This window comes from Accipiter gentilis, chromosome 19 (assembly GCF_929443795.1).
Source record: "Accipiter gentilis chromosome 19, bAccGen1.1, whole genome shotgun sequence".
Classification (NCBI taxonomy): Eukaryota; Metazoa; Chordata; class Aves; order Accipitriformes; family Accipitridae; genus Astur; species Astur gentilis.
This window is the reverse complement of record NC_064898.1, coordinates 10,705,616-10,719,850: the sequence shown is the minus strand read 5'-3', so window position 1 is coordinate 10,719,850 and position 14,235 is coordinate 10,705,616. Positions and strand designations below refer to the sequence as shown.

General features: G+C 37.4%; 2 protein-coding genes across 4 annotated transcripts in view; one reads left to right on the top strand and one right to left on the bottom strand.

Annotated features, from left to right (window-relative positions):
• ELMOD1 (ELMO domain containing 1) overlaps positions 1-14,235 on the top strand; it is a 270,336-nt gene that overhangs the window by 44,076 nt on the left and 212,025 nt on the right. The gene's annotated exons all lie outside the window — the stretch shown is intronic.
• The window catches only part of CWF19L2 (CWF19 like cell cycle control factor 2), a 97,552-nt gene that overhangs the window by 19,582 nt on the left and 63,735 nt on the right, over positions 1-14,235 (bottom strand). For all 3 annotated transcript variants that reach the window (XM_049823542.1, XM_049823543.1, XM_049823544.1), the window contains one exon: positions 13,004-13,141. In XM_049823542.1, coding sequence (XP_049679499.1) covers positions 13,004-13,141 — 138 coding nt within the window. The remainder of the gene's footprint in view (positions 1-13,003; positions 13,142-14,235) is intronic.

Below are 14,235 nucleotides of genomic sequence, written 5' to 3'. Positions count from 1 at the left end.
TAAACCTCAAGACACAGAACTCCTAATCACCACGGATTATTCCTATATAATACCTTGTGTTGGGAAGTGGCTTGCTGAAAAAGGACATGGGCTTGTGGAAAAGTTGTGCGAGCAGAGTTCTGTGTGAAAGAATGTCAGTTTGAGCAACAAGACTAGGCCTTGGCTGAAAATAGCTGGCTTTGCTGATATTGGGAGAAAAACAACAGCCGGTCTCGCTGTTATCAGGAGAAAGACAGGGACGGTGTGACCTTGGCATAACTTCACAAGTAACTTTTGAAGAAGTTCTCATGAGAAAGTTACTGAACACGCGTAGCTGCCAACCACAAGTGGGTGTGTTTTAGTAATGAATAAACATTAGCAATGTACCAATCATATTAGGACTAGTAGGCATAATTATCGCAAACTGTATAAATATGAGCTATCCGTGCAAATAAAGTTGAATCACTTCTATCACTCATATTGGGTCGACTTATGTGCATTCCTCCGCCGCTCCAACAACCTTGAGTAGACTTCCACCCCCCTTTAAATTTCCTCTGAAATTTGGGGATGAAACAGGAAATTCCATTAAATATGTGAGCATGGTAACAAAATATGCCTGCATCTTTCTAGTGTGGGTTATTTTCAGCTTTTTTGTATGCTTACTTTTCTGCTTATTTTCTTGTTCCGTTTTGTATGCAACTATTGAACTACTTTTCCTGTTTTCTAACGCAATCATAGTTAAAGTTACTTCCATATAAGCTAATAAAAGTGCATCTCCTCTGAAAATTTGTGAAAAAAGTCTATAGATTTTCTAAAATGTATCAGTTTGGTTTTAAATTGTCATGGTAACACTGACATCTTCAACTTTAAATGACAGAGTTAATATTTGTGGAATGTTGTACTCATATTTTGGGAAGCTGCAGTAAAGAACTATTATTTTAGAATATAAACCTGAGTGATGTATGGTGACATCTCATCACATTTAAATTTATTCAGCATTTAGCACCTATTGTTTACAACAAAATCACCTCAGAAAACAGTCTTTCTGATATCAAATAGCATTTGCTTAAGCCAAATCAAGGCAGAATTTTGTCATGTTAACTTTATTACCACTCTAATCTCCCTAAGAGCACAGACATGTGAATGTGTAGGTTTAATTCAACATACAATTCAGCATATAGGCCTCTCCCAAACTTATCATCCCAGTGAAATAAATAGCATTTTAAACACATAGCGTCAAAGGACTTTAATATATCAATGCACAGAATGCTTTTGAGGCCTGTGTCACTGACAGGAAAATATTATGAATCATGTTGATACGCAAGGTAGTTCAGGACTACCTTCGAGCAGAAGTCAAGCAATAAACAGAAGCAGAGTACTGCTCAATGGTTTGGGACCAAGCTCCTTTTTGTTTCAGTTACTTGAAATGAAAACTGTAGATTTTGCTATAATTGGTTATTATGACAGATAAAAACTTTATATGGGAGTCAATGAAATGAAACGTAACCCAAACAAAATAGCTTGAGCCACAGAATTCTGCTATTAAAAATGTGATTAGCATTTAACTTTACAGTTATCCCTGGCCATAAGTTTAATGCCCAGAAAAGACTGTCCTGCACAAGTCTTCACTTGCAACACATCTAGTAATTTTAACATAATTCAGGAAGAATACCAAATGCTCATGCAGTCATTTAATATGGGCTGCATCTACAAAGTTCCTCCCATTCCCAGGCTTTCTTTCCTAATCCAGCTGTCACTGCCGTTGCTTTGTTTGCACATGCAGAAACAGCTTTAACTTTGTGTCCACACAATATACACAGAAAGTTTAGCGCATTGAATCGAAATGTAGCACAACGCAGAACAAGGTGTTTGAAAGTATTTTCTTTTGGGTTTTCATATTATTTTTTTTTACAGCAAACCATGCACATGCTTAGATCTTTAAGTAAATGTAAAAAGCAACAGTGCATCAGAGCTTTGTTAGAGTTTTACCATGTGTCGTGGTTTAACTCCAGCCAGCAACTAAGCACCACGCAGCTGCTCACTCACTTCCCCCATCCAGTGGGATGGGGGAGGAAATCGGGAAAAAAGGTAAAACTTCTGGGTTGAGATAAGAACGGTTTAATAGAGCAGAAAAGAAGAAACTATAATGATAATGATAACACTAATAAAATGACAACAGTAGTAATAAAAGGATTGGAATGTACAAATGATGCACAGGGCAATAGCTCACCACCCGCCGACCGACACCCCGCCAGTCCCCGAGCGGCCATTCCCTGCCCACCCCCACTTCCCAGTTCCTATACTAGATGGGACGTCCCATGGTATGGAATACACCGTTGGCCAGTTTGGGTCAGGTGCCTTGGTTGTGTCCTGTGCCAACTTCTTGTGCCCTGGCTGGGCATGAGAAGCTGAAAAATCCTTGACTATAGTCTAAACAATGCTGAGCAGCAACTGAAAATATCAGTGTTATCAACATTCTTCGCATGCTGAACTCAAAACATAGCACTGTATCAGCTACTAGCAAGACAGTTAGCTCTATCCCAGCTGAAACCAGGACACCAAGTCTATTAAATACTGTGCTAGAACGTCTTCACCATATGAAGAAAGAAAGGTTTATTATATAATAGTAGCAGCAGCAACAACCTGCATTTTTCACTTTAGCTTTTAAAATGTCTCTAGGCTATTGTTTTGGTTTATGGTGATGGAAATGTGAAGATGTTCAACAGGTAGGTTTGCACAGCAAGTAAAAACAATAAGGCTGAAAGCAGTTTTCCATTTTACAGATTTCAGAACCAAGGAAAGGCAACATGCAAATTCCCTTTTTGCAAACCTGTAATACCAGCATACCTCTTCAGTAAACCCATAAATGAAGGTCAGCATTACTAATGTAGTTCTGTATTTTTCATTGCTTAAATTTGTGTTATGGATTACTACAGAGATTTTTAAATAAAATGAGTTTATGGACAAAATGTAAATGGCCTGATGAACAACACAAATTATTCTCACTTTCTTTTAGTAAAACACAATAAAAAAAATAAAAAAAAAGCCTTAGGAGAATTTATGCATACAAATAGAAGGCAATTTCTATTGAGGTAATGTTCTAGAAATCGGTCTCTCTACACCCACAAGCATCTATTGACATAAGTGAAAGGATTATATAAGTCTTAGCTGCATGAACTTGGGAAAATGGAACTAATTACAACAGTCAAGGGCAGAAGGAACTACACACAGAGTACTTAAAGCTATCAGTAGTGAAAACCTAAGACTTCGCACATATTTTGTACTCAATACTGGCGGGATCAGTTTTCAAATATTTTGTTGACTTTTTTGTATCCTATAGTCATGCTTCTGTAGCATTCAGAACCCCATCTGTTTTCAAAGCTGAAGAAAGTGAAAAGTAGAAATACAGTAACTTCAAACAGGTGTTTTTTTTCTTTAGGTGTATGTATTGGGTCTGGCTGAGATGGAGTTAGTACTCCCTATAGCAGCCCTCATAGCACTGTGCTCTGCAGCTCTGTAGCTAGAAAGGTGTTGATAACACACCAGTGCTTTGGCTACTGCTGAGCAGTGCTGGCACAGCATCAAGGCTGTCTCTCCAACATTTTTGCCCTCCCCTCAATGGCAGGCTGGGGCAGGGCAAGATCTTGGGACGGGACATAACCAGGACAGCTGACCTAAACTAACCAAACAGATATTCCATACCATATGACATCAGCTCAGATATAAAAGCTAAGTGAAGGGAGACGGAGGGGGGGGGGGGGGGCATTTTTGTCTTCTGGAGCAAGCACTACGCATACTGGAGCCCTGCTTCCCAGGAAGTGGCCAGACATCGCCTGCTGATGGGAAGTAGAGAGTAACATCATTTGTTTTTTCTTTGCTTTCGCGCACAACCTTTGCTATCATTTTATTAAACTGCCCTTATCTTGACCCACGAGCCTTTCGTTATATTTTTCTCTCCTCCGTCCAGCTGAGGAGGGGGAGTGATAGAGCGGCTTTGGTGGACACCTGGCATCCAGCCAGGGTCAACCCACCACAGTGTAACAGTGAAATATGAAAGAATCAGACTTTAAGGCTGCTTTTTTCTGTATATCAAAAATATTAGTGTTGGGTTTTTAATTTCTGTTTTAAAAAAAGCACTTTTTCACAACTGAAAATTAAAGATTTGGGGCTTTTTCCTGATATTTATAAATTTGACATAACAGCATGCATGGGACAACTGTGGGAGAGGTGGTATTTCAAACTGAGATAACTGATGTCTACATCAACCTGCTTCAAACAGAAGCCAAAAAGTAACAGGAAGTAAGAGACTCAAGTACAACAAGGTTGTATTAGAACCATGACTAGAAAAAGAAGATTGGTCAAGAAAGAAATGATAAATCAGAAATTGCTTTTTATCTAAATTTAAAACATAGGCTCAACAGGTGAACAAATAGCAAGTAGATGGCATATTTGCTCCACCTAATCTCATGGAGCTCTTAAGAAAATGAAACTTTACACATGGGAAAAAGACTTGTAAGGACAAGTATGGCTTGACCACATCAGATGTTTAGTCTGAATCTGAGTGGGAGTCAGGCATTGAAGTAACGTTATATAGACCTTCATTTGCCAATGGGATTAGCCAGAGGTTTCATGGATAGAGATTTTGGGTCTACGTACTGACATTTCTTCCAAGTCCCTTTTAAGAAAGTAAATCCTTTTATGAATTGTATCTTTCAACATCCCCTACTCCCTTTACAAAACTGCAATTATGTAATTATCTTCAGAGATTCGGAACAACTAGCCTGTATATCATTTGAAATACCATGAAACCACTGAATATTGGGAAAGTAACATTCACGTGGAGCAGAGCATTCAGCTGTGTAAAAGCTGGAAAATATGCTGGTCTTTCTCATTCTGTTCCCATTCGTGAGAGCAGTGCCCATTTCCTCCATCCTCAACAGCCACGTGACTGGAATTTTCTTTTTGGCATAGTCTGGGAAAGTGATAAAAGCCCTGGGAAAATCCACAAAGGAAATAATAGTGCTGTAGTCTATATGCTTAGCGGTAACCACAGCTGGCCACAGCCACAACTGCATGGGGAATTACACTGCTGGCTGGTCCAACACATCACGCAAGTAGGAGCAAACACACTGCACAAGACTGGGGGGATAAAGACAGGGAGGACTAGGCTCCTTTGTTCACATTGGTAAATTCACGTCAGATTAAAGGTGGCAATAAGGGTGATCACACTGCATAACCAAAGAGTTGTAAGAACTGGAGAACCACCTTGCTGCCAGACACTGAACATTGACTGGACTGAATATGATTATAGACAATATGGAAAAATATAATCTGACCATAAGACAGAAGCTTTAAACAAACAAACAAAAAAACCCAGACGTATTTGGCTATATTATGGTAGCAGCAGCTTCTTAAATTTGCAGTCTAACTTTTCTTTTTACTTGGCTGAGCAGCCAGAAGTTTTAAGACAACTAACAAATGCAACAGATTAAAAAAAAAAAAAATCATTCTTTTTGGTAATTCAAACAAATTTTGGTTGGGTTTTTTTTTCATTCAGCTGAAAAGAGGCATCCAGCTGAACCAGGATGAGCCACCCGTCAAACATCTGTTCTCCCACAAATTATGTTGGCATCAGAGTTGACATTAGAATTTATGGAAGCAAAAACACCACTGTAATGAGACACAACTGTGCAATAGAGATCATTATAGGAAGGTTGTGGTAAAAATATACCCTGTATTTCATTCTTTAAAAGCAACTGCCTTGTCTACAGTGTATAACTTCTTTTATCCCAGTAGACACTCCTAGAATATCACAATAATCATTCAACAAAGGCAGTTCAGACTGATAAGATGAATAAAATTATTCAACAGAATTTGAGAGATAGGATCTCCTTTTTCCCATCCTAGGTAGGGTATCATTTATAGACTTTCAGCAGTTTCCTCCCACCGCTTTTCTGAAAGATAACAGATTCATTTTGTGGATATTTTTTCCACTTCTCAAATGAAGGCACAAAGAGAAAGTAACTCATATGCATCAAATTTGTGTACTATGCTATCAAACTAAAACTGACAAAAGAGGTGTGGTTGCTAGACTTCCTGCTGGACATAAAACATTTTGCTGAATCCACTTAGGAGAGATGCAAGATTTTTGAACATTGTCTCACTGAGCCCCAGATCATAATACAGATACTCTCTGTAGTATAGGTTTATAAAGTACAAAAAGAAACCACATAGAATATCCGTGATCACACCCAAATTTTTCATACTACTGTGCTAATACTGATCCTGTAATGCTGTGCACAAGAATGCATTCTGAAGACATGGAAAATTCAGGATGCCTAGGAGCCAGTTTCTTAATTAAGGATCAACAAACAAACAATCACCATCTGGGGAAGACCATCACATTTTGTGGTGACAAGAGCTGGGAATCACCTGTACAGAAACTACATTTCATATTTTAACAGAGCATTAAAAGCATTTAATATTTTAATAGAGAAAAGCATTTCATATTTTAACAGAGAAGAACTGACATCTATGATGCTTCTTTCTATGAAAGCCAGACAAAAATACCTTCAAAACCTAAATGTGACATTGCATGATGTTGCAAATATTCTGGTAAAGAAATCAGAATTCAATCACATGGAAGAGTTAGGTTTGATTAAGAAGTAAGATTGTGAAGCATAATGTATAGGATTGTTAAGTTTGAAACGTAGCCATAGAAACTTTAGGAACTGTGTTATGTGTGACTATAGGAACCTTAACATTGTTAAAGTTTGAAATAGCTAACCATAGAAACCTCACCAGGAAGTTACTGATTTTTCTATGTTTTGTTTCAAGAAACTAAGGAAACCATCATGGACACCAGTTTGCTGCTTGGAAACCCCCTTACCCTTCCCATCTTAATTTGAGTATCGAAGTTTCCAATCAGTAGAGCTAAGTGTAACTGACCAATGATTGGTTTTTAAATAAGAATATTGATAGTTATATAATCAAAGGACCAATCATTATAAAGTTTAAGAGCGAGCATAGTATGCATTTTTATGTAAAGAGCTTATGTAACAATGACCTGACAGAAAAAGTCTATAAACACTGATGGATTTTGACACTAAGTTGGACATGCCTTTGGAGGAGAGATACCCTGTGTCCCCAGCGCTGCAATAAATGAAGTGCCTGCTGCTTAACTTCTCATTGCTGTTAAGTGGTTTTTTTCTGGATTTCCGTAACAATGGGACTGGAGGACTTCAGTACCATGAATTAAAATTTGGACAACTAAAAATCCATTGCAACAGTAATGGACAAAAACATCTACATTGAGCACATGATATGGCTCAATCTTAAAAGATTAGTCAAGACCTAGCTATTCAAGAAACTTGTTCTAATAAAATAATGTGATGTAGTGCATCTTTGCCTAGCAAAAAAGAAACACAGTACATGGCATCTGACCCAAAGCTTACTGAAGTCAGTAGGAACTTCAGAGCCTTCCCAAACGAAAATAAAGCAGTTGTGTAAGCCAGGAAACACAACACATTCTTGTAACATTATTAAGACATTTTATCCTTAAACCTAAAAAAAGGGGAAAAAAAAGAAGCCTTTAAATTGGAACATAAACTCCGCCACTCACTAACCCAGTGTGATCATTTTATGTTGCAAAATCAATCTCCAGCAATGGCTAAAACGTATGGGGAAAAGCATAAACAAAACATGCAGAACTGACAGTTCTACTACACACTTGCAGCTCTCAGCATTTCACTGTGGAAATCCTGAGCCAACAGTCAAACTAGATCTCCCTATTTAATATCTACCCATGCAACTGTACTTCAGAGTTGCTGCATCTTTTTTCCTCCCACTCACAGTTAAGGCCTCCACAGTATCTCATGCACTACTGCGCAAGTTCTACAATTTCCTTCTTTACTGAAAAAAACCACCAAACACCAAAAACCTCCTTCGTGCTAAATTCTGCTCTGTGACCACTTCACATATGAGAAACAAAAACAGTTGTTTTCTATTGAACTTATATGCTAATTGTGTTTTCTAGTCTACCAGCTACCTTTTCTCCCCCACAGGCTGAAGAAATTTTGCTTACTTAGGTTTTCTTCAGATGGCCACCATTCTGTGCCTTTGATCACAGGATATGCTTTACAAGCTTGGGTAGCATTAAAGCTATGGGTGCACCATGGGTGCACTATAGTAGCCTTATATGTTTTAAATTGGTCCTAAATTCCCTTTTTTCACAATCTCCAAAATTCTGTTTCTTTTTTTAATCACACCAGCACTGAGACGATGTTTGCAGACTTGCAGTGACTCTCAAATCAAGCAGTAACAGCCTCATGTAGTATATGCGCAATTATGGCTTCACTCAGCTTCACTATTACCATCATTTTACATTCATCAACCCTGGCTTTCATGTGAATTTATTGCCTCAGTACCTGTGGTGGGATCTCTTTCTCCTTATTTGAGAGGTCTACAGCATAATCTCCTGTGCCTGAGATAGACATCTTAATTCCTTTTATACCCATAATGTCTTTCAGAAGGCATTCAAAATAGGACAGATGACTCACACCACTAAAATATGTACGTGTCTCCAGCGACTTAAGTGAATCTTAAGAATCAGTTCAGATATAAGTTTCACAATGTTAGAAAAATCCCAGCTTTGTATTTTGAAATTCTACAATTTACAGTGACCTCTATCTTTGACAGCCCTGAATAATTATGTAACAATAACAAATTGTCAGGTCATAAAGTATCCCTTACTCCAGATGGTGTATGTGTTGAAAAGAAGAGATTCCTAATGAATCCACTGGTAACCTCGTATTACAATAAAAAATTAACCATTTACTCCTGCCCCTTGTTTTCATTTTAAAGATTGCCATTATACTTGCCATCTTCCGTTCCTCAGGATGAATAACTACACTCAGCAGTTCATAGTTCAGCATGCCACACTTGACTTCTTTCAGACCACTTAAATGAGGACCATTCAGATTTAGTCATTTGTTACTATTCATCTAAAATCCAAGTTTCTTTTTAAAATAATGGATTTCTATAAATTGAAGCTAAAATTATTTTTACTGACACTATTAACTTGAGACAGATTTTCACTTATTCCCTGTAAATAATGGCTCATGCAAAAGAATCACCCTGACCTCATTTATAGAGGATATTAATGCAAATAGTTCATTAGTGCTTCCGGCATGCACTTATCTTTCCTATATGTTCTAATTATGCCTTGATCATATTTTTTCAAAACCACATTCCTGCAGTCTTCTTGCTTCCAATGAGTTTACTCCTGGTTTTATGTTTTTAGTAAACTCAAAATAATTACTTAAAGTAATTCCCTCAAGATAATTTTTCAATCTTTCTTATCAAAGCTTACTTCTAAGCCTGCTAGGCTCTCACTCTTTTCCATTCTCCTTAGTGGGACATGACAAGTACTTTTTAAATAATGGTTGGGTTCTGGATTTTATTTTTCTTTTAACCTCCAGAAGCTCTTTAGTCTTCTATTTACCCACCCTTGGATTTATTTTTAAATAAAAACAATTAAATAAAGCTTTATCCCATTTTTGGAGGGTGTTCACTCCCTTAGAATGTTTTCACCAGTGGCATACATGTGCAATCAGCTCCGAGTACTGGAGAGTCCCTCATAACCTGCAAGCATTTCCTCTTTATGTACCCATTTTAAACTCCCACTGAATAGACTCCACGTTTCTTCATAATTGCCTCTTTATAGAAGTTAAACACTATATAGCATTTTCCTCTAGTACATGGATGCAGAAGTTCAGATGCCAAAGTTCATCCTCATTTGTACAGAACTGTTATTTTTAAAACAGCTTGTCCTGGTATAGAGTTAATTGTCTTCCTAGTAGCTGGTACAGTGCCATGTTTTGAGTTCAGTATGTGAAGAATGTTAACACTGATGTTTTCAGTTGTTGCTCAGTAGTGTTTCGACTAAAGTCAAGGATTTTTCAACTTCTCTTGCCCAGCCAGCGAGAAAGCTGGAGGGGCACAAGAAGTTGGCACAGGACACAGCCAGGGCAGCTGACCCAAACTGGCCAACGGGGTATTCCATACCATGTGATGTCATGCCCAGTATATAAACTGAGGGGACTAGGGGGCAGGGGGGATCGCCACTCAGGGAACTAACTGGGCGTTGATCAGCGGGGTGGTGAGCTATTGCACTGCGCATCATTTGTATATTCCAATCCTTTTATTATTACTGTTGTCATTTTATTAGTGTTATCATTATCATTGTTAGTTTATTCTTTTCTGTTCTATTAAACCGTTCTTATCTCAATCCACAAGTTTTACTTCTTTTCCCGATTTTCTCCCCCATCCCATGGGGGCGGAGGGGAGTGAGTGAGCGGCTGCATGGTGCTTAGTTGCTGGTTGGGGTTAAACCACAACACAGCTAACATACTGAGCCAGGCCATTTCTGCACCATTCCTGAATGGATCAAATTTCACCATTTTCCCAGAAATCCTTACAGTACAAGTAACTAAAATCTTTGAGAAACGGGCTGCAGGTACAAGAACGCTGACCAAGGATGTTATGCGTACAGGATTTGATTTTCTGTCTTCTTCAAATTCAATAATTATAGCTCATGCCTTTTGACAATAGGTACAGATGATAGAATGGGGGATGAGGAGCCACAGAAATGAAGTAACAGGAGATATTCAATCCAATCTGTAAGTAACATAACTATCCAGAAACCAAAAGCAGAGAGAAATACCAGGTAAGGAGGTACCATAAAAACTTCCAAATTGCTAAAGGCCAGGAAAGTACATAAAGGCTGCATCATTGGAAATGTGATCTGTGCTTATACTCTTTCTCCTAAGCAGTCACTGTTGGACACAGAATACTGGGCTGAGTGACTCTCTCACATAGCTGCTCTTGCGTTAAGCGTCTCAGTCATCAAGAAAATTCACAGCATTTCAATATTTAATAGAAAAAAAGAACAAAAAAAAATTACTAAGAAAAGTTATCAGAATTTTCCCTCTGAAGACTTACAAAACTAAATAATCTAGAAATCATTTATCTCCCTTCAAGTTTGCTAGTCTTCCTTGCATTAATAATTACTTAATATAATGCCAAAAATACAAAAACTAAACCAAGGACAACTGAACATGCTCTAAGAGTCAAACGTTATTTCCAGTTTGAAGTGAAGAAATTTGGAATCAATAAATATATGAATACACTAACAATACTTCTCACAAAGTTTAGAAATTTCAGGGGCAAGCCAAGTACATTACTGTATAAATGCACACGTTTCTCAGAAAAGGCCAAATGGCCTTTCATTTGAGTTTGGAAAAATCCAAGCAAAAAACTATTTCTCTTTTTGAGACCACTTTCCACTATGTCTTCATAGGGGCATTGCAAACATCTGCTATTACCAGACTCGGGAATCTCAAACTAGCCTGGTTTTATTTTCACACCTCTGAAAAGAATCAGACCACAAAAAACAATCCTGCAAACTGTTCAGTGGAAGTAGTCACATGAAAACATCAGACTAAATACAGGACAAATTGAGCACATTAATAATAATTTCAGAAAGACATGTTAATATTGATTTACAAACTCACCTTCGATGCCCAGATTTTAGTTCAATTTTTTTTTAAATTCCATTCCACTCATGTTTTAATATAGACATTCATACACACACACACTAACCACCATTTTTGATGAAAATTACCCCTTCTAAAGAAAATACTTAATGAAGACAAAACAATAAAAGAAGAATAAGGTCCTTGAGAAAATGGCAACCACTTCTCTTTGTTATGCTTATTATCACATGCTGCAGACAGTACAGAGTTTTATTGTGTCTTCACATTTTCATTTACTTGTAAATGTTTGCATGACAGATATGCTAGTTAATTATAGTTAATAGCTTGCACTATTACACAGGTTTTGAAGCAAAGTTTTATGTGTTTGGGGGGTTTTTTTTGGAAGGGAAGGTAAAGAAGGAAATCAAATACCAGCAACAAGATGTGTTTGTTTAACTGGAATCCAAGGGCATCATTTTTTGAGTATGCTAGTGGCACAGAATGAGAACTTCTACCAGAAGCAGCTGAATCAGAAGATGCATAAACCACTCTAAGTTCTGATAATCTTTCTAGAAGAACTTCCTGCCAGATGATTTATATCATCAGGTTAAATGTTTTCTACTGGGCACTGTCATGGCTTTTCTGATTCTTCTAAGTATCACCTGAAGAAGGAGAGTTTTCAGAAATCTTAGAAAGAAAAAAGAAAAAAAAACCAAAAACCTACTCTCCAGGATCTAGATAAATGGAAAACCAAATTTTGTCTGTGATGATACTAATTCCATGCTAACAAGCTTTTTCAAAACCTGTTCGGTGGTGCACAAAATACTGGAGCAGTAACCTAGTAAAATTTGAAGGATGCTAGAGAAACTGTATGTTGTAGCTATTGGAACTCATCTGTGTCCAACACAGAAAGTATCCTTTATTACTCAGTTTGGATGACAGAAATTAAACACTCCATTTGCACTGCAGTGTCTGTCTGTGAGCTGGCTGCTCTTTTAAGTGGAATCACTCATGGAAACATAATGTATAAATCTGTGTGGCCTGTGAGCATAAATTATCTCATGATCCATGACATCCTGATGGAATTTCAGGTAGTTTGCTTCAAATCTCATTGATTCTTGTAACTTCTAGATGGAAGAGACATTCTAAACACTAAGAAAAATGCTGCTTTTATTTGTCACTAATTTGGGGAAAACATACTTTGTTGGGCATAAGTAGCCTATTAATGTACAACACACTCTAAAAGCATTCACCTGAAAAGCATCAAATTCTACTGGCAGAGGAACTGAACACCACATTTCGTGCATGCATACAAGTCTCCATCACTTTGATAACATCTACGAGGACCATCTTACAACAGACTTGATTAATATTCAAGACAATCAGAATTCTCAACCAAAAGCAACATACCTACAGCACTGAGCACTCATGTCCTCCCTGATATTTCTAATAAAATGCTTAATTAAAAAGCCATACACACAATACCTTACCTTTGACACCATACGCATGAACAGTGAGTTTTGATCCTCTGCTGTTCTCATCTTCTCGTTTTTGACCAAATCCTTCAGGTTCATACTATCATCATCCTGAAAATACCTTACTCTTTCTTTATCTATATGAGTAGGGACCTAGAACCAAACATATTGAAAATAAATATTAACCTAGTGAGAAAGATCAACTATAAAATTCAGATGCTAGTAATTTCAACAAGTTCAAAGAATCATGAATCAAGCTGAGCACATCTGAAACAACTGGACTTGCTGCTTCATTTGACTTAAGAAAAAGAACACCTTCACCTTTCTTCAATTGCATCAGTATGTCTAGATAAAAATACAGCCTCTTACCACAGCTGCTATATCCTTTATTACCTTAAGCTACAACATTACCACTCAGGAAGGATGTACAGTAATTCACCGAAACAGTTAATCAGCTCACAAAAATGGAATATTCCAAAAACTAATCTTCATTATTTACAGAAGCTTTTGAATTGTGAAGTCACAGAAACTACTGAAACACAGCAATAACAGACAGTACTGAAAAGCTGTATAAATGTGGTACCTCTTCAGGGAAATGTTGCCATCTTAGACAGACTGCACAGGAAAACAGAGTTTGTCCTTTAGGGCAGGACTAAACTAAATCCTGAAGGAGCATAGGGAATGGTCATTAACATAAAGCAAGATGGCATTTTCCAAAATGGAAACAACAGGAGGATGACAACCAATTCCTCACCCTCTTGTGCCTTTTGCTCCTCCACAGCAGTGTTACAAACTGATCTGTCCTACTCATCAAGAACACACCTGCTAGAAACATGAGGTGTTGTCACCTCCTCTCATCCCAAGATCGAAATATTAGTTTATTTACTGTTGCAAGCAATTATCCTAAGAATAAAACACTGCTCCAGGCTTCAAGCTTCTCATTGCTCCCCAAAGCACTTTGTTACAAAGATTAGGTCATAATTTTTACTATCAGCAGTAGCAGTATTTTTGATCAGAAGAAAAGGAAATGAAAATTAGCCCCTGAGTCCTGAGTATCTCAGTAAAATCTTTCTTATTTTGAAAATATTCACCTCTGCTAATCTTCATTATTTATGTAACTTTATGTAATATAAACTACTTGGCTAAGAGACTGTGATAACTTGAAAAAATTACTTTTCCTTGAATGTGCATTTAAATAAGCCCCAAAGTAATCTCTAGGGAAATGCAGTCTGAAAATAAACTTAATA